Source organism: Cryptomeria japonica, chromosome 2, assembly GCF_030272615.1.
Source record: "Cryptomeria japonica chromosome 2, Sugi_1.0, whole genome shotgun sequence".
Lineage (NCBI taxonomy): Eukaryota > Viridiplantae > Streptophyta > Pinopsida > Cupressales > Cupressaceae > Cryptomeria > Cryptomeria japonica.
The window spans coordinates 130,719,302-130,740,334 of NC_081406.1; the positions used below are offsets into that span (position 1 = coordinate 130,719,302).

The 21,033-nt window shown below is 35.0% G+C and overlaps 1 protein-coding gene across 1 annotated transcript; it reads right to left on the reverse strand.

Moving 5' to 3' along the window:
* Positions 1-3,187: 3,187 nt before the first annotated feature.
* LOC131053507 (LRR receptor-like serine/threonine-protein kinase GSO2) lies at positions 3,188-4,851 on the reverse strand. The gene is made up of 2 exons (XM_057988124.2): positions 3,753-4,851; positions 3,188-3,612 (listed from the first exon to the last, which is right to left on the reverse strand). The coding sequence occupies exons 1-2, from the start codon at positions 4,849-4,851 to the stop codon at positions 3,188-3,190; spliced, it is 1,524 nt and encodes a 507-aa protein (XP_057844107.2).
* Positions 4,852-21,033: the final 16,182 nt, after the last annotated feature.

The window sequence follows — 21,033 nt, forward strand, 5'->3', positions numbered from 1 at the left end:
GGGTTTTGCTTTCTCATCAAATCAATGTTTAGCATTAAAGTTGTAAACGTAGTATTCTCATTTGCAATGTCAATTGTGTAATTTGAATTTTGATTAATGATGATTTTGAAAATTATTGTTGCAAGTTTAAATGGGATATGTTTATTTTTATTAACGAGTGGGTTGTTATAATTTTAGAATATTATTCACATTCATATATGGAAAACATATTATTCATGTCTTATTGAAAAAGATTTTGTGTATTATTTTTTTAAATCAATTAAGTTTATTTTGATTTCTTTTTAGCATAAAAGTCTAGAGTCCACAAATGCCTGGCATACCTATCTCATGCCGATAAAACTTCTTACGACCATTGGGGAACATATTTTTGTCACTCGTACTATATGAATTAATAGCCAACTCACCATCGTCGCACTTCTTAGGAATTCATGTCGAATCTTTTAATGATGAAAGCCTACAAAAATATCATCTCACTCTAATGAAAAGAGGCATCTCATTGTACTCTGGATTTGGATGTATTAAATTATTGATTTTGATTTGCCCCTTCAAATGATTTTCCCATTAATACATGGGTTGTTTTTTTATAAAAAGGTAAAGTCCTAAAGGTGGAAATCATTAATGAGTTTAAGGGGTAGACTCTACTTTATTTAGTTTCTCCCATTAAATTAAAATAATTTAATAGCCCTCTTTGTATTTTGTGAGATAAAATGTACCAACAATTTGTAATATTCATGGGGCCAAAAATTGATTCTTGACCATTGATTTTCATTGAGGTCAACAATTCAAAAACAATTTTAAATCCCCACAAGTATTACAACTTGTAGTTACAATCTACCTCATGAAATACAATGAAGCTCATTAGATTATATTTTAAATCAATGGTGCCAACTAAAGATTGTTGATATAACCCTAAAATAGCTTATAATTATAGTGTATTACTGGTGAATTAATTTAAATTTCTACAATAAATTATAAAATGTTGGCAAATCTGATCCAATCATGTATCAAATAATATGGCAACTCTTTGAGTTAAAACAAATAATAAAATAAATTCTCTAGTGATTTAAATAACACTAGAATAAAAAATTTGTAAAAGTGTGGTGATTCAAGTCACCTTAAAAGGTGAACTTATTAGCCAAATTTTGATTCCTAGATTTAAAAAAATAGCCAATTGGCGAATATTAGCCACTAAAATTTTTACCATGTGGTGACCATGAGTGAAGATGAAGTCAAGTGTTATCATGTTAGACATGATATTACAATCGACGGGCATGATGTTCCTAAGCGAGTTTTCTTGGTAATGTAATTGTATTTTTGTATTCATTGCTTTTATTTTTTGGATGAAATAGAATTACTAGTGGTTATCGATTTTGATGAATCTAAAATGTTGTGTATTTTAGAATTTGTGAGGGCTAGCACTTACCATTAGAATTAGAGTTCACCATTAATCTTAGTAAAAAGAAATGTTGAGCTAGTCTCATGCTTACTTTGAAATCTTCTAGGCTTATGAGAAAGCCCCCTTCTTAGCATGCTATGAATTTGTTTTGATGAACCCTATCCTCTTTAGATTCTAATAACAACCAATTGGAGAAAACAAAAAATTGTAGCAGTAGAGAGAGTAAATAATACTAGAATTGAGATAACCAAAATAAAATACAAGCTAAGTGTTGTGCAAATTTTTTGGAATCTATTAATTCATTGAGAATACTTCATACATACTCTATTTTTCTTTATCTTAAACATGTTGTTCATACATAGTTCTAAAAAGCTTACATTTGAACAATACATTGATTTTTTTATTTCAAAAAAATGAATCACCAAATAAAAAGAATATGCAACCTCTTGGAACAAACAATTTACTTCAATAAATCGAGAGTTTAGTAGGAAAATAAGTATTCATACAAATTTGCATGCTTTAGTCACCTAGCTCAATTGTAGAAAAAATTAACCTAAAACTTAAATATTGGAAACTATTTTAAAATTATGGGCCTAACATGGAAAACTATATGTATGGTAGTAAAACGAGATTTGCATGGCAGTAGCATGGGATCCTCATGTGGGATTACACAATAGGATTTCATGGTAGATCTCTCAATGACAAGATCAGACTAAAGAATTAAAGATCAATTATCTACATCTGTCCTTGAAAATTGCTTGCCCCATCTTTCTCTTTCCTTTATAAATGCTTTATTTATCTACTTACTTTGATCCCATTATGGATATGACGGTTTGTATTGTTCTAATTTATTCATGATCATTTGATGCATTATTAAAATATGAGTTTCACAAAAGTGCAGCACTTTCAAATCTACCTCTATAATAGATGCACATATATTCTTTCTAAAATTACAATTTAGGAAAACATCAATCACAAAAACCCTCAAAAGAGCTACAAGATATCGCTCATAAAATTCCCATTTTCTGCATTTCAGACTCTTGCTAAGACAAATTATAATTATAAAGATTTTCACGTCTCAATTATATATGATAATCATTTGTGCAATACAAATAAAATATGTCATCATTTCTTGACAATTATTAGCTTAATAATGTATTAATAAAATGTTAATCTATGTTTAGTAATCTTGCAAGCATAACCAAGAAGGTCGGGACAAATTTTTTAAAATTACTAAAAGATACCTCAACATAGTGCTTTCAACTGATCAACACATTTGAACATGAAAATCCAAAATCCACATAAACCTTAGTTGTAGACAAAATTATTGCTAGAGAAGGATAGTTGACTATTATGATCTCATCATATTACAACAACTTTTCAACCATCACATGCTTTATATAGCAACGAGACAATAAGGTTTACATAAAAATAATCTAATCATGTTTCAATCCACATGTAGTCGGCTGTAATTTTGCAGGTTGAGCATGTCACTAAAGACTTGTCCCGAATAACATGTCTACACCTTAATCCAGTTCTCACGAGAGCTGATTAGGAATGAAAGAAACCCAATCGAGGATCTATTGTTTTATTTGAAATTAAAGGTACACTATCATCTAAATAAAGTATTTCCACTTTTTCCATGAAATCAAGGACTAAGTATCAAATCATCAATGACAATTGGAAATTGGAAATTTAGCATGTTTGAAGAAGACCAAGGTATTGGTCCCCATGTTATTGCTTCCTTCTAAATAACCAACTAGTTGCTAAACAAAATAATAACACTGAGAATTAAACTGTAGCAACAGAAGAAGTGGATTGTATGAGCTGAATGAGCGAAGCCAACCTAGTTGTTGTAATGTCGTTGGAGATTCTGTCCAGAATTTTAATGACCTCATTCATTGTCGGGCGATTTTCAGGTCTGGAAGAAGTGAAAGCCAATCCCAGCTGCATCATATTAATCATTTGTTGCTCACTCTCTTCTGTCGCGCCTTCAATCATATGAAAGTGAGTAGAAATTACTTCAAATGGTGTGCCATCCACGGATGTCCTCAGTGCCCACTCTGGAAGTGTGTTTTCCTCTCTAAACATCTTCGACATTGGATTGTGGCTTGATATCATTTCTAAAATCACAACTCCGTAGCTGTACACATCTCCCCTAGCTATCATTCTCCCACTTAATGCATACTCAGAAGAGAATTTGATAAAAAAGGCGTCTTAGAAAAATACATTGAAATAAGTTGTAGGCATGATTTTCTTTTGGATCATCATCAGAAGGAGGAGAGTCAATATTTTTATAAATTTCTATAACTTTCCTCATGATATCTCTCATTGATCATCAGAAAGAGGGACTCACCTGGTGGCATGTAGCCGATGGATCCTTGCAAGTTGGAGGTGCTGAATCCATGACTCATGTCATCGTAGTTGAGGATTCTGGAAATCCCGAAATCGGCAATTCCGGGCTCGAAGTCCATGTCCAGCAAGATGTTCGACAGTTTTAAATCGCAGTGTAAAGCTGGCTGCGAACATTCAGGATGAAGGTACTTCAATCCCTCAGCCACGCCTTGTGCGATTCTCAAGCACACGCTCCAGCACAGAGTCTCTTCTTGAATATGATCGGTCAAGGTTCGATTCGGCATCATCTCCATTACCAAAACCATGGCCCTTGAAGCCCAGCAGTACCCCAACAAATGAACTAGGTTGCGATGCTTAGTCAAGGCCAGTGCTCGAATTTCAGCAATCAGGCTCTCCGTCACCGTGACACTGCCGGCGATTTCGTCTTTAAACCTCTTCACAGCTACAGTTTGTTCCCTGCCCCATATATTTAGCCTACCGTTATACACTGTCGCCATTCTGCCGGAGCTGATTATGTTTGTATTGCTAAACTCTGAAGTCGCATGGAACAGCTCGCTGTGACTTAATTTGACTCTTTCTTGTTCAAGGAACAAATCCCTTTGTCCTGGGTCCATATGCTTACTCTTCTTTCTCCTGTGAACATACAAGTACACCATGGCTGTTAGAACAAGAGCTCCAAAAGAAAACGATCCCACGATAATAAGGAACTTGGATCGGTTTGAGAGACCACTGGAGGATTGAGCTGAGGGTTTCAGGCATTCTACACTACACATATCAGAATTCCCATTTAAAGCGATGGCTGACCGATTTCTGAAGGCAGCCCAGGTAGGAATAGGACTAGAGAGATGGTTATAAGAAAGATTCAGAAACAGGAGAGTTGCCATGTCGCCAAGGTAACTTGGTATGGGACCAGATAAATTGTTGAAAGAGAGATCCAAGTTTGTAAGAGTAATAAGCGTGCCCAATGTTTGCGAAATTCGACCACTGAATTGAATGTTTGAAAGATTCAGTTGCAGCAGCTCCACGCAGCTCCCAAGGCTCGCAGGGATCTCGCCGCTTAAGTGATTTCCCGCCAGGTCTATCACAGTAACAAATTGCATACCCCTATTTCGGCCGGAATTATTCCATGGAATAGATTATAGGGCATTGAAAATGAATGAACTATATTCCGCAGGCTTGCAATAGCAGGAGGAATGTTACCGTGTAGAAGATTGTAGCCGAGGGACAGATCCTGAAGATTGGTACAGTTTGTGTAGAATCTGAAAATACTATGTCTCTTCTGAGCCAACTGATTAATCAAATTAAATAACAAAGAACACACAATAACAACAACCCTGTTTTTTCAAGAAGAGATTCTTTATTGCAGAATAATAAGAAATTATATAGAGGTTGTGTATATAAAGAATTTGCAGCCTAGAATAATTAACAATAACTGCAATTCTAAATATATTCCCAATATTGCATGGAAAAATACCGAGTCTCTCAAATTAAAAACAAACTCATGTTAAAAACAAAACTAAAAATAGAAAGTATGCATGGCATGCAATATTTGGTGAAAAAAGAAATCAACAGTTTTAAAGAAAGCTCTAATCTAAGAATAGTCTAACTACATGCATAGCATGCTTTATTTGCATGAGAATTAAAAAAATATTAACTAAATTAATCTAGCTACATGCTAGTGTATGGTGGTGGAGTCTAAATATGGTTTGAGTTGCATGGAGCTGCATGCTAGAGCAGCATTAGTTATCAACATACTCCCCCTTGATGCTGAGAGGGCTCACAATCTTATCTTGTAGTGCTAAAAATTGAGCTTTTGCAACCACTTTGGTGAATATATCCGCTAACTGATCCTGGGTGTTGATGTGCTTCAATTCAGCATCCTTCTTTTGCACCAAATCTCGTATGAAGTGATATTTCATATCAAAATGCTTTGTTCTACTATGATGAACTGGATTCTTAGCTAACTTGATGGCACTCACATTGTCACAATAAATTACTATAGGCTAAATTTGTTTTTCTCCAATTTCTTCCAAAAATTTTCTGAGCCAAAGAGCTTCTATACCTATTGAGGTAATTGCAACATACTCTGCTTCTATAGATGAGAGGGCAACAATACTTTATTTTTTTGAGCTCCAGGTAATCAAACCAGAACCAAAAGGAAAACAATTTCCAGATGTAGATTTATGGTCATCCATACTACCTCCCCAATCTGAATCATTAAAGCCTACAAGATTGAACTTTTTAGAAGAGTAGTAATGAATACCAAAACTTAAATTCCCTTTCACATACCTCAAAATCCTCTTTGCTGCTTCATATGTATTTCAGATGGATTTGTCATATACCTTGAAACAAGTGAAACTGAATAGGCAATATCAGGCCTCGTGTGGATTAGAAACATCAAGCTCCCCACAATACTTTTGTAAGCTATCTCAACAACTAAATCAACACCATCATCTCTACATAAGACATCTCCATGAGCACTTGGAGTGGAGGCAGGGTTACAATCAGTCATATCAAATTTCTTTAGCATATCCTATGCATACTTTGTTTGACAAATGAAAATCTCATCCTTACTTTGATAAACCTCCATTCTTAGAAAATATTTCATTAGACCAAGATCTTTCATCTAAAATTATTTTATCATAGAAGCTTTGAATTCATCTTTCATCTTAGAACTACTATCCATATACAAAAGATCATCAACATACAAACTTATGATGAGGATATCAATACCTTCTTGTTTGTAGTAAAGGGTAGGATCACTCTTGCTTCTCTGGAAGCCATTCTCCTTAAAGTATCCATCAATCATGGCATACCACGCTCTTGGTGCTTGCTTGAGGTTATACAAATCCTTCTTCAGCCTATAGACATAATTCTCTCTTCTTTCCACTTCAAAATCTTGTGGCTTCTCCACATATACTTCATCTTCTAAGTACCCATTCAAGAAGGCACTTTTTACATCCATATGATGTATGCTCCACTTCTTCTGAGTTGCTAATGAAATCCACATTCATATGGTCTCTTGTCTTGCTACTGGTGCAAATGTCTCTTCATAATTAATTTCATACTTCCATGTGAAGCCTTTAGCAACTAATCTTGTCTTGTCACTAGTACATTCAGGTCAAAATTTCGATGGCAAATCATCGGAAGTCTGACGCAATTTTGTTGCACTACCGACAAAAAAAGCCATCGAAAATTTTTTGTCAGAAGTTCCAACTATCCTTGTTGTCATCACAATTCCGACATCAGCCCCATCCTTTCCGACGACCGCCATTGATACTCATACCCAGAAAGAATACAGTCTCAATCTCGGGCTATCGTCCGAATTCTGACATCAAAGCATAAAAATTTCGACAGAGGAGTGTCGTCGGATGCACAGAATCCTCATCAGAACTCTCTTGGAGGCCATCATAATTTGAACCCCTTGGTGTTAGAATTATGACAGTCCCTAGGAGAGCTCCAATGAGGATTTTGTGCATCCGACAGTACTCCTCTGTCGGAATTTTTACGCTTTGGTGTCGGAATTCTGACGGTGGGCCAATTTTTCAGAAAAAAAAAATTTATAGAAAAAGATTGGCATTGGTATCTCTATTCTATCTCTCTTCTCTATCCTTCTCTATTATCTCTCTTCTCTCTCCCCTCTCTAGGTCTCTTTCTCCATCCCTCTCTTCTTCTCTCCCTCTCTACTTCTCTTTCTCTACCCTCTCCAGGTCATTATCTCTTCCTCTCACCCTCTCTCTCTCTCACCTCTAGTCTGTGCATATGAGCCTTTCAAACCCACTTAGGGGTAAAATGGCCCTAAGTTGGCCTTATTTTGAGGAAAAATGCAAATGTTTAAAGGATAAAATTAGTAATTTTCTACATTGCCGACCCCAATCTGTGCAAACCTTCTTGTTATTTGTGCCTAAATCTGTGCATGAGAGGAGTCCAAACCCACTCAGCAAGAGCAGAGCACCTTAAGTCAGCTAGAAGGAAGGTAAATTCATGAATTTAATAAATAATTATTGGGTTGGCCGACCTATGGAGGTGAAATGAAGGCAAAGGTAAAAAGGAAGCATATAAAACAAAGATCAAATGCTCATCAAATTCAATTTGCAACCAATTAAGAGGAGAAGAATTAGGGAGCAGGTCTGTGAATTAGGGTATAAAATCAGATTAAATTTATTTGTGATGCATTATTTGTTTTTCATTTCATTCATGATATGTTCTTTCTTGCTTTCAGGATGTCATGAGGACTTCATTACAAGGAAAAGAACACCTTACCCAGCATGTAGAGCATGCCAACATCATGCATCAATGCAAGGATGAAGACACTTGATGAAAGGAGGCTTCAAGGCATGAAAGAGGACATTGGCATCATGGAGGGTTTTCACATCAATATCAACACCAAGATTCACGAGTTTAGGATGGCAACATGAGGAGCTAAACCTATTCAAAGATTTCAACAATGCAATACAAAGGAAGGAGCATCTCAAGGTGCAAGGACAATGTCAAATGATGAACAAGATATTATGAGGATTCAACAAGGAAGAAAAATAAGACTATCTTGCATTCCCTTCAAAAATGCAAGAATAGCAATCAGTAGAATAAGGAGAAATCAATAAGGATTGCTTTAAAATGAAGGGATCTACAACACGATAGGCCATATGTAAGACATCAATCACCAATGATCAAGGTATTCAAGTCAGAGTTACAAAGGTGATCAAGGTTGGATAGATAAATAATAAGTGGGTTCTACATCAAGCCTAGGCATTACAAAGTCTATATCAAACATATTCACCAAGTTGAATTACCCCACAAAGAGGTAGATTTTTGAATCTCAAAGAGGATTTCATCAAAGCAAGCCATTCAAGTCAAGTATATGCACCATGAAGTTGAAGCAAGCATCATCGATATGGAGATGCAACAAAAGGAGGACCAAGCATCATCAAACATATACTTCATTAAGCACATGGTCACATAAAAGGATCAAGAACTATTAGGAAGATGGAAGGACACAAACATGATCAAGTAGATAGTTTTAGAAGAATTAATCAAAAGCTAAGGACTTGATCATCTAGATGATATAGTTTGGGAATATGTCCCACCACCTTCATCATGTTGAGAAAACTAGATAACATTGAGTATCAAGAGATATTGCTCAATCACATAAGCTTTGTGATGATCGACTTGGCAAGTTGAGTTGGCATCCAATCATCATCAACCTAATCAAGTGAAGCCACATTGACATGTCCAGGTTCATCGTACTTGATTCATCTAATGAATGAGCTAGTGACACATTGCAATGCATCAAAGTTTGTTCAAGCATACCTAACCTATTTCCTCATTGATTAGAATTCAAGGTGGACATGTGTCCTATTCAATGTAATTATTTAATTGGCTAGAATGGAGTTTGTTATAACAAGCCCTAATTAGGGTTTCACTATATTATCTCAACTATTGATTTGATAGTCAATCTGGGTCATTCATTATAATGGGCGTCTATAAAAGGCCTAGCCTTTTCATTTGTAAAGGTTAATAGTTTCTAGTCAACAATTAATAGTTCATAGATAGCAGTTAGATAGGAAGTATAGTAGAGTAGGAGGAAAGAAGGAGTTGTTGCCAAGACTTGTTGATTTTAATACATGATCTTCATTGAAGCATCGTGGATTTCTACGTGTAATTTCTACATGTTGCATGGCTTCTTGTTACTTCTCAAGTTTAGATAAATTTCATATATTGCAATGGAGAAATGTGATGATTTCTTGGTCGAATTCCTATTCATACTATTTTTAATTTGTTGGTTGTAAGTTGCAATGTACGGTTAGTCTGAACTTCATTAAGCATAAGTTCAATTGTGAATGTTCACTTAAATTGTGCTAGTTTTGGGTATTTGAATGAATGTTCATGATATGAAAATCCTTCGTTATTCCTTAGAAGATTGCATTAGTTTTGTGTAATTGTTTCTGTATGGCAAAGCAAAGCTTGATTATGGAATTCGTCTATCAAATCATCATCCTTTATTGTCACTTTTCTTAGGATTAAATTAGATCTCTAAATCCTTTATCTCTTTTGTCTTTTATTTTCCAAGCAAGTTAGTGTAGAGTCCAAGTTCTGGTAGAGTTCAAGAAAAATGTAAGCCCCCTTGTGATTCCAGCAAAATCACACCATATTCACTAAGTCTATCCCATGCAATTAAGTTGCATAGTTCATATTGTAAACCTTGGAGTTGCTTTGATTGATCACTTTGTTTAGCATTCAAAGTTTCTTTGTTCAAGAGATGATAGAATACCTTGGTATTTTATTGTGTTCACGGTGCATAAAAAAACATCAATAGGTGGTTCTAGATGAAAGATAGTTGTGGGTTTGCATGCATGTTTAGTGCATGATTCAAGGAGGTTGTTTGAAAATTTCTCATTGAGGAGATGTTGGTATGCAATAATTAGTCCCTCATCATCTCTACAATATTTTCTTGATGGATTCCTTGACTAGTGGAATTGTTTGGCAAATCGGATTTGGAGTTGATTTGGTGTCTTTGTCTTGAGATCCATATGGTATTTCTTTGTATCTCAGTTTGCAAGTTATTGATGTGATGATTATTTTTACATGCGTCATTGTTTTAGATCTACAAGTTACACAGTTGTATGGATTTAATCCACCCATTGGTGATGCAGAGCCCTTGTTGCTGAGACAGGATCCTTCACTCAAGAACCCCAAACAAGGACCCTACTCAAAACCTACTACCTGGGCAAAGTAAGACCTAAGACATGTGGGTGACATGGATACAACATAAATTACCAATTTATAGCCCTTGGTTCCACCGCTATCATCATTTGTGGGGTCAGATGCATACCTAGCCAAGGTGGTCACATAGAGATGCCCACCTCTAAAACTTCAAACCCTCACCTTTACCTGTCACTTCCCTACAAAAGGTCTTGGAAATATTAAAGTACATTTTCACCACTTGCTTCACCCCAAAGGCCATACAAATCCTATGAGGTATCAGCAAGAAATACTCATATTTGCTGTCAAGCCCTAGGTAGACTATCAAATCCGGGGTACCTTCACAAAAAACCACTTTTCTCATGGCTCTAGAAGAGTTAGAGGCTTAGACTTGTTGCATTGGAAAGGTAAGACATGTGAATTTCATATTCAAGAGATTTTATGCCTTGGAAAAAGCCGTACTATATGGAATATGGGAAATAACAGCAAAATGCAGGAAAAAGACAGATTTATATTGGTTTCTTTGTTCACAAAACTTTCATTTTCCTTCAACAACCTTGCCAAAGGTTTGAATTCAACCTTTAATGACCCTTCCAATAGTTATCAACTGATTTTGGAAACCAACATGGCGGTTTGGAGGAAGTTGCAATTTTGGGTTAAAAGTTGTCATAGTTGCTTGACAACTTTTGACATTTTGTCCTCCTAAACACACCTAGACACTAATTGACCCCTAAGACACTTAAAACTCTTCAAATGCACTAAAAATTCATTCAAGGAATGAATAACCCCAATTTCCATATACCCAAGGTGGTTTATAACACACCTACCTAGGGCATAGGCTTACAAGGTGGGGTGACTTATTACATCAACATGAAAATAAACCAAAACTATCCTTAAGTGTTTCAAAACCTGAAAACCAATCAAGAGGAGTTTGATTCTTCAAGAATCCCATGATTTGAATTTGAAGATGCCCTTGCATCAATTGGCTATAGTGAGATGACTTGAATGTGGACTGTCTATATCCACAAATCTATGGTCATTTGTGCATTGGTATGTTGCACTGGGATGGGAGGAAGGAATATTAGAGTACCTAGATAGTTATATATTGCCACTCTTAGTGTGGGCCACTATTAAGGGATTCTTGAATGGTCATGGAAGGAATACAATTTAGTTTTCAGCAATGAAGTTCCCTCAGAGGGCATGATGCCAAGCTTTTTTGGGGGGAGTTACCTCCCCATTTGATGGGGAAGTTGTAGCTTTTTGGACAAGAGTTGGCTTTGATTGTGAAAGTTATGCTTGCATGATTATGAAAGGATATAAGTTTTACACGTAGGATCTAGATGCTTTCTTTCCTTACCTATGCAGGGAGAGATTTTCCTTCAAATCATGCCTAGCCGAGGTAAACCTCTTTGGAATAATAATAACAAGCATTTCAATAACAAAGTAAATTATATATAAGAGCAATATATGCATTGATTTACAAAAGTGTCATGCAGAATGTAGATCTATACCTTGTTACTTAAAAATAGAAGTTCTTCTCCATGTTCATTTTTCCATGATATAACTTGACCTCGGGCAACCTTTTGATTGTCAAGAAGTGATTGCCTCAGATGAAAGTGGTGATAAATGTCACTATCAACAAAACAACAACCAATAAATGATAAATTTGCAACGAGATCATAGTGCCTAAATCATTCTAAAAGCTTATAAGGATCAAAACCAAGCCATATAAGCTTCAAGAACAATTTGAGAGCATCAAAGTCATCTACCAGAGATTAGAAATTGTCAAATCAATGACACATTCATATCAAGCATCTTTACTTTTTTGAAAAGTAGACCACATTTCAAATCTAGATGACACCATAATGACTTTGACTTCCTCTTGCAAGATATTCCTCCATCATGTATTGCTTCATCGAAGTTCAAATTTTCTTCTTCAAGGGCTCTCAATGATTCTCTATATAGGATTATTCATGTCTATGAGATCCACTTCATTGGGAGGCCTACTTAAACATTTCACATCTGTTTGTGGACTCTCACCTTTCAAACATTTCACATCTTATAATTGAGCTTTGCTTTGTTTCGAGAATAGTTGAATATTCTCTACTTAACATGGCCAACCACGTGAAGGTGGAAGCTCATTTGGCCCCTCCCCCCCCCCCCTAACATCACTCTAAATTCCCTGTTAACATCTAACATTCATTCATTCTTTCATCCATTATTAAAATATAGCATTCATTCATTATCACATAATGTTCATTAATACATAAAATTCATTAACTTTCATTAAAACATAACATTCATCAATAATCATCAAGACATATCATTCATGAACATTCATTAGCACATAATTACATTCATTACACATAAAAATCAGTCATTATCAAATAAGGTAGATTACAATCATTTCTTTCTTTTTTTTTTTTTTGAAGCTATGAAAAGACTAAGTGGAACATCGGCTTCTTCATCATTTCCCCCATCTACGGATGTTATGCCCTCTTCTCATGCTCTTGATGTATGCCTAGTCCTATACAAAGGACGAGAATGCTGAACCAAAGGGGGGTCCTCTGCAATAACAAATAATTGGGTTAAATTCAAAATATTTTTTTATTATTGTTACAAGTATTTCATTAATTTAAAGAACACAACTATTACACTCTTTACCTGATGGGGCCACATCATCTTCCACATCATTTTGTCTAGCCTCAACCTCGACATGCTGAGCACCCTCTAGATCCTCTAGAGTTGAAATACAAAACGTTACATTAATCAATACACCAATTGCAATTAAATTTGTTTAAAGGAATAACAGTGGTCCTCTTTACCTGATTGGGGAACATCACGTTCCTAATGTTGTCTACCTGGATCATGCTCCACTTGGTCACCACCGACTACATGCTCTAAAATATTAACAATAAAGGTTACATTAATTACTACACTAATTTTCAATTTAAGATGTTTAATTGTATTAATAATTACATAAAAAAATTTGAATAGCAAATGAATACGTCCACTACTAGGATGCACATCCGGACCTTCATGTATAGGTTCTGTTCCACGATTATCATGCTGCATTGCAATGTCACACGCAGTATTATCATTACTTGCTTATTTAAAAAAAATATAGTCACTTTATGTTGAAACTTAACATCAAATAGTTTATTGGTTAAGTATTCAATTTGAAATAATTTTCATTTAGCTTAATTACCGTTGTGACAAATGCATCAGAATCTTGTGTTTGCCCACTCATTTCTTGTAGCCATTCAGTCATCGCTATATAGCCTTTCTAGTAGCCAATTCTCTTGTCATCTTCCGTGGGCGCTCTATTGAATTCAGAGCCCTACATTTTTGCTTAGTATTGTGAATTTTGCGTGTATTGTTTGATAAAAAAAAATTGTTTACAATTTATAAATATTATGATGTGATACTTAATTTACTGATTCTTACAATTTGTGTGGCAAGTTTCATATAACCACTAGAGCCGAGTTTGTGTTGCCCATGCTTTTCTTGTCTTGCCTTGGTTGCCTTTGACGTGTCACTCAATCTATGAAAAGTTTGAAATATGTTAGATTATATAAATATAATGAATAATTAGTACATATTCACATTCTTAGTAGTATCACATACCTTCTTCTGGCATCTGGTGGTGTATTTCATTTTTTCCTTTCAATTCTCTCCTTTGCATCCAAAATCAGGTCCTTCCACTCCCTCTCTGGAATCATGGGGGGATGCTCATACTTTACATTCTTCTCTAAATGTGTCCTATATTGGTCCCTCACATACTTCAGATATGTGCCAGCTTTTTCCAGGAGCTTAGTCTTGTCGAATGTGTCATTTCCAAACAACCCTACCATACAGTTTGTGAGTTCATCTTTTAACTTTTTTTCTTCATCATTCCACCTTAAAAGCAAAAACAAACCTGCTAGATTTAGAAAGAAATTGAAGCTACCTTTGATATAGTTCAAGAAATGGATAAAAGGAAAACTATTCTAGCAATGATATGAAATCAAAATAGTGGATAAGGGTTAGTTCACGTATGGTGGTCCCAAATATCTGTAATGAAATGTCATTAAGATTTTTATAAAAAATATCATTTCCTGCAAAAAAACCATGGGATTATTAGTCCAAAATGAGTGATCAGTAAGTAAATTACAATTAGACTATATATAATAATATTTTTAAAGTACCTGGAACCTTCTGTATCTTCAAGGGAATCAATTCTTCATCGCTCACCACCAATGTGGCCAGCAATGTTCCTGTACTAGCAATACATGAAGATCCAGGAAATGATGGTATGTTATCAATAGTACTCACCTCTGGTGCATCCTCATGTGCATCTCCTGCCATAGTAAATGAATCCACTATGAAATGCCTCCAAGAAAAAACACTTCAAGGGTAATAAACACATAATGAAAGAGAGAGAAAAAGAGGGATCTACCACCAGTGGGTGGGTCAACACGAGCCGGTGTAAGAGACAATGTTTGCATGCTATGTGTTGCTGACATTGTAGTCGGCAATATAGTTGGGCTCGACCTTGGACCCATGTCAGCACCTGAAGAGTAATACATTAAATATGTAAAACATTAAAAAAGAAAGCTCACAAGTCCAAAGGAGTGGTTTAATATATAGAACATGGTCATCACCTGAACTACTCGCAATACCTTGATCATTGCCACCAGGATGATGAGGCCCTATATAAATTTCTGTAAAAACAACACATACATATTTTAGTTAATGACATAAAAGAGATAAAAATATAAACCATTATTGAACTTTTGTTATGATTAAAGCTTTCATTACTACTTACTTGCAAGTTTTCCATTGTCGTCAACAATAGTTGCACCCTCTTTGTTATCTCATCAGTCTAAGGACTTATGGTTGCCAAATCAAGAATCTCTTGCCTAATTTTTCTAATATTCTTATGTACAAATTGCATAGGGTTTGCGGTAAGTGCGATGTCATTAGCGCATAACACTGTCGAGTGCCCCACATCCCTATGGAGGTGCTGAGGTACTACAGGTTCCTTTCCCTTATCCCGAACATCTGTCTGTGACAAGAATATAATTAACACTCAAAATTACTTCAAAAACACTCAAGAAAATATCATAATGTAATAGTTTGATTCTATCTAATTTGTACAATTATAATGAGGTTTACCTGCTCCGTAGAAGTGTCAGGACCTACACCCCTATCTGTGCTATGTGGTGGATCCATATGGCCCTATGACAAAGAAAAAATATAAAAACGTTAGCGAAATGAAACCAATAGACTTAGCAAAAACACTTAATAATACAATGGTTTATTGGATTCATCAATTGGAAGTTGGCTTAAATGGTATATATATAGTACGTACCACCCCCATGATAGTAACTTTGTTTGTATCTATACGATTCAAATTGTAATCAATTAGCAGCTCTTCCCCTGCACTTATTGATTTTATCGCACATACAAACACAATTTCCCTCACGTGCCTCAAATATGCAATTGGGTTGCTTATTAGTTGACCCAGGTCATGTACTTTTTATAAAACCTGCAATATTCCCTGTTGCTTTTGGTCTTCCATCAATGTATACGGCCACTCATTTACTTTTATCATTATCTTTTTGTTGTATATAATTGGCTGATAGTGCATACCTATGCATACTTTTTTTATATCGAACAATCTGCATCCAATCATTATAATTGTAACAAGGTCCAACAAACTCCATCAATTCAGCAACTTTGTTGTAACAGACCTTTATGTTGTCCATTGAAAATAGGCCCAAACGATGTAACGATGAAGGTGCTATGCAATATATCCTCTCATTAACACAAAAATCAATGTTTATTGGAGGAAGTTCCTTGGGTACACATTGTTTTAGTAGATGTTTGTACCTCAAGGGCACCTCAATGTTGCCTTTGGTCTCATCATCATAAGAACATGACCCCCCTTGAGCAAGAAAAATTTCCATGCATTTATTGAGTTTTCTTCTAATCTTTTGACCTCTAGTTGATCTCCCTATTTGAGATCTAGTACATGTCTCACTTTCCTCTTCTATTCCTACATTTCTCTCACTCGAGGAAGACACATCTGACAAATACCTATTTGGTGATACCTGTGCACCATCAAATGAGAGAGTTAGTTGGTAATGAGAGAGATATTTTGCAAATGAGGGTAATATTGATGAAGAAGTCAGCCATAAAGTTGATGTTGATATTAAAATTTGAGTAAGTCCAACTAGGGCCTCAAGTGTTGATAACTATATTAGATTTGCTGCTAATGTTGATGTTTGAAAAACTAAGGAAGTTTGTTTTTCTTGTAATTTTTAAAAAATATATTATTTCTATAAGGTGTACTGACTTATACCTATTGATCCATGAGACTGTGCAGGATCCTCGTCAAAGGGGTTCAGGTTCCTGCACCAACAATTGAGCATCATAAGCATTACATTTGTAATTTGATAAACAATAAATATTGTAGTATCATAAGAATCATAAGCATCATAAGCATCACATATGTATCATCATATATGTAATTGAGCATCATAAGAATCACATATGTATCATCATAAACATGTAATCCATCACATACGTATCATAAATCACCATCCATCACATAGCTAATAAGTAGTCCACATTCCATAAATAAACACAAAGTTCAAAAAATGTCACATGTATCATCCTAAGCATGTAATCCATCACATATGTATTTTAAATCACCATCTATCACATAGCTAGAGGTGCATCATGAATTAATTAAGTAATGGCATTAGAATTCAAAACATATGAATTATTTATGTAACCATATAAGTCAAATCAATTTCTATCAAGATATCAATATTAAATAGATAATATAATAATCGCATCTCATACATTTCATTCATGTCATTGATCTTCTTCTTCATCCAACTAATCATCATGACCATCATCATCATCATCATCATCATCATCATCATCATCATCATCATCATCATCATCATCATCATCGTCATTGTCGTCATCGTCATCATCGTCGTCGTTATCGTCATTGTGTTCGTCACCATCATCGTCATCACCATCACCGACACCATTACCATCACCATCACCATCACCATCATCATCAGCAGCAACACCATCATCATCATCAACTTCTTCTTAGTGTGCATTTCTATCAGGAACATCATCGAGTAACTATTGATCGTGATCATCTATATCATCTTCTACTTCTTCAGTATCTTCTTCTTCCATCACATTATACATTATTAGCCTTCCTCTTGGATCATGTCTAACAACAAATGACCAACCCGGTTTATGTGGAACCTCCAAGTAAAATACTTGCTCACATTGACTTGGAAGAACATAGGGCTCATCCCCAACTCATTCAAACGACCTTGTATTAACCATTGTAAATCCATTATCATGTTCGATAAGAGTTCTATCAGGATCATTTATATTCAGTCGTAGCCTATACCATTTGATGACGAACTGAACTAATTTGAAGGAATTAAAGTCACACTCAAGTATATCATCCAAAATGCCATAGTATCTATTTTGAGACACTTGAGGATGTATGTCGTTTCTAGATGAAATATTGGTCACCTCAAAGACTGCAGTTACCCCAGAATTACAAGTTTTCTTTGTGTCATCCAACTGTTTGATGCGAAATTTATGACCATTGCAGCACATAGCCTTGTGGTGTTTGACTTGCAATATGTCTAACATATTAAAATTATTTCATCATGAGTTGATAAACATACGGGTGATTAATAAAATTATACATACCTGTTGATCTCTTAAACCATATGCTAGATCAATTTCCCTTTGTGTAACATTGGAATCTCCATTACGATGAGCTTCTTTAACCAATGAAGCGACACCATCCCATGTTAATGTGTGACCAGAATGTTGACATCGTTCAATCCACACCATCATCCAATCAAGATTGTTTGCAATATACAAATGTAGCGCATCCCACTCCCGACCAACTGTACAAATAATTAATAGACCACTTACAATTGATTTATTTAGAAGATGAAGAATTAATTTACTACAATAATATCTTATAATTACCTCTCACTTTCTTCAATCTACCTTTCCCCATCAAGTGCTCCCCTTCGAATTTATAAATGGGGTTGGGATCCCAAATGCGATCTACGTGGATTTTTACTGCAAACTTAGGAAGATATTCAGTAATGTACACCATAGTTTGGTATACCATATATCCCTCCACCATAGAACCCTCTGGATGTGCTCTTTGTCGAACCAAATCCTTCAAAAATTTCAAGTGCCTCTCAACCATCCACATTGACCTAGTGTGTACAGGTCCACACAATTCGATCTCCTCAACTTGGTGTATGAGGTAGTGTTCTTGTGCATTGAAAAAAGTTGAAGGTAGACACTTTTGCATTTCACACATTAGATGAGGGATTTTTCTATTCCAATATTTTATATCTTCCTTGTGGATTTCTTTAGATGACAACCACCTAATTAAAGAGATTGAAGATGCAAAAATATATAAACGAGACTTTACAAAATAATATACAAATATATTGCATAACAAGTAAAACAAATGGCAAATATAATATCTATACAACAAATTGAACAAACATCACTACTTACCTCATGTATTTTCCAAGATCATATATGACTTGCTTGATATTATTGTCGAAGTGGTCTAGGCGAGATAGAGGTAGAACATACTGCAACAATTATAAAATAATCTTTTCATTGTTTTCTAACATAATACAATGAAAAGTACATGCACAGTATACAAATATATAGTAAATACACAAGAACGCGAATTACCTTAATGAAGGTATGCCAATCATGTGTTTTCATCCCTGGCCCAAATTTACTCTTCTTTGATATGAGATTGTTTATGTTCGCAGCAAATCCTGTGGGAAATTGAATTTTTCATATGACTTCTTTTATAGAATTGCTTTGCTGCTCCGTTAATAACCAAGGAAGGGCACTTATATTAATCTGATCTCCATTGCTATTTGATTGAATGACATTTTTCATTGCATGATTGGATTCCACAATGTCACTACAAATTTTGACATTTTTTTCTTTGTCACGCCTTCCATCCAATATTTTCCATAATGTCTCTATTATATTCTTTCCAATATGCATTGTATCAAACAAATGGACAATTTGTAGCCGCTCGTAGTAAGGCAACCTACTGAATTGTCTGGGATAACTTTTTAGTCCCTTTGGAAGGTGGCCATCCATGCCTTGATGACCTTCAGTATCATCAATTACATCATCAGTAAACAAAACACGATAGAAAAATTCAAATTCCAAACATAAAACATTAGATGGAATGACATTACCTTGATGATTAATTCTATTATATTCCAACTTCCATAAATGAGGAGTCATTCTTTGTGGCTTTGATGTAGTCTCTTCTTTCCCATTGAAAAGATGTTTTTCAGTATTTCGGTACTTATGATTTTTTTGAAGGAAGTGCCTATACTCATCAAACACCTGCTTTCCTAAACTTTTTGAATGACGGGATTTCATCTTTGGACCACAAATTGGACATGAAAATTTTCCCTTTGTTTGAAGATCTACAAGATAATGTATAATTCTATTAAATCTATTAATTTTTATAATTATAATTATAATGCGCAACTTGAACACTATAGCGTACCACAAAAATGTGTTAGCCCTGGGGCATCATGTATTGTCCATACAAGCATTGCATGGAATTAAAATTGTCTTTGTCCTCTTGGTCTAGAGATGTCATACATGGTCACACCATTCCATAACTCCAGCAACTCGTCGATAAGAGGCTCAATATATACATTCATATCTTTAACTTGGTACTTGCCTAGTGGAATGAACAAAAACATTACATAATTATTATGACCATTTTACTGCAATATTTATAATTAAATGTAGATGACTATTAAATGATAAAATACCTGGAACAATCAATGCCAACATTATGTGCTTCCTCTTTATTGACATCCATGGAGGAATATTATTGTTGATAACAAAAATAGGCCACACCAAGTAAACAGATCTCAACTCTCCAAATGGATTGACATCGTCTGCTACCAATGAAAGCCTGAGATTATGAGGTTCTTCTTTAAAGTGTGGCCACTTTTCCTCTATGTCCATAAATGTTGAACCATCCACAGGCATTCAAATAATGTCATCTCGACTTCTATTGCATGCATGGTAATCCATAAATTGTGCCAAGCTAGTGCACCTGAATAATTGTTGCATACGTGGAATAATGGGAATATAACGAAGAACCTTGCAAGGCACCTTTTTTGTTATTTGATCTGTTCGATATCTACTAATATGACATTCAGGGCATTCTGTTCCAAATTCATGTTGTTTATGATATATAATATGATCATTGGGACAAGCATCTATTGTTTGATACTCCATTCCAATATCTTTCATAATGGCAGATAATTCTTGGTATGAGGGAGGTAGAATATTTGATGGTGGTAAGAAAAACTCACCTATCAATCTACAACAAAAAAAAAGTTTGAGGTGTCAATATAAAGAATATTAATGGTACATGATTCACCATTTATTAATTGTAATGACATGTATGACACACCTTAACATACAAGAGATTGTTATGTTAGATAAACCATTCATAA

Excerpts from the sequence above, each read along its gene's own strand:
- LOC131053507 (XM_057988124.2), bottom strand. The coding sequence starts at position 4,851 with ATGCAATTTGTTACTGTGATAGACCTGGCGGGAAATCACTTAAGCGGC. Across the intron at positions 3,613-3,752 it reads CATCGGCTACATGCCACCAG|ACGCCTTTTTTATCAAATTC; the intron begins GTGAGTCCCTCT and ends TATTTTTCTAAG.